The 429-nt window shown below is 68.5% G+C and overlaps 1 protein-coding gene across 1 annotated transcript in view; it reads right to left on the bottom strand.

Annotated features, from left to right (window-relative positions):
- Positions 1-428, bottom strand: part of FTH1 (ferritin heavy chain 1) — a gene marked incomplete at its 5' end in the record, with an annotated part of 5,209 nt that extends 4,781 nt beyond the window's left edge. The window contains one exon of the mRNA XM_009289322.2: positions 381-428. Coding sequence (XP_009287597.1) covers positions 381-428 — 48 coding nt within the window. The remainder of the gene's footprint in view (positions 1-380) is intronic.
- Between the last annotated feature and the right edge of the window lies 1 nt (position 429).

Below are 429 nucleotides of genomic sequence, written 5' to 3'. Positions count from 1 at the left end.
GCACGGCCAGCCCCACAGCCCCGGCTGCGCCTCTACCCCTCGCAAGATCCTTCCCTCACACCACAACCCAGCCGCCATACCCTCCCTCCCTCCCCCTTCCTCGGGCAGGCCTCACGCAGGAGGTGCGACGCTTTTTCCCACACCCCGGCAGGGCCCTAACACAGCGCGGGCCCGGATCCCTCCTCAGGGGAGAGGCCACAACTTTTTGCCCTACCCCCCCCGCCCCTACCTGAACACTGGCGTTCCCGGGTAGGCCCGAAGGGCCTCCCCTTCCCCACTGGCAGGCCCCACGCCTCTCCTCCCTTTATGCCCGCATACAGGCTCCACGCCGGGCAAGCTCACGAAGGGGCCCCTCCATCCCCCCCCACCGGGCCGCTCACCATGCTGAGGTACACATAGGAGGCGTAGAGCTCCAGGTTGATCTGGCGG

Source organism: Aptenodytes forsteri, unplaced genomic scaffold, assembly GCF_000699145.1.
Source record: "Aptenodytes forsteri isolate BGI_AS27 unplaced genomic scaffold, ASM69914v1 Scaffold202, whole genome shotgun sequence".
Taxonomy (NCBI): Eukaryota; Metazoa; Chordata; class Aves; order Sphenisciformes; family Spheniscidae; genus Aptenodytes; species Aptenodytes forsteri.
Note: the sequence above shows the minus strand (reverse complement) of the source record. Positions and strands in the feature narration are given on the sequence as shown.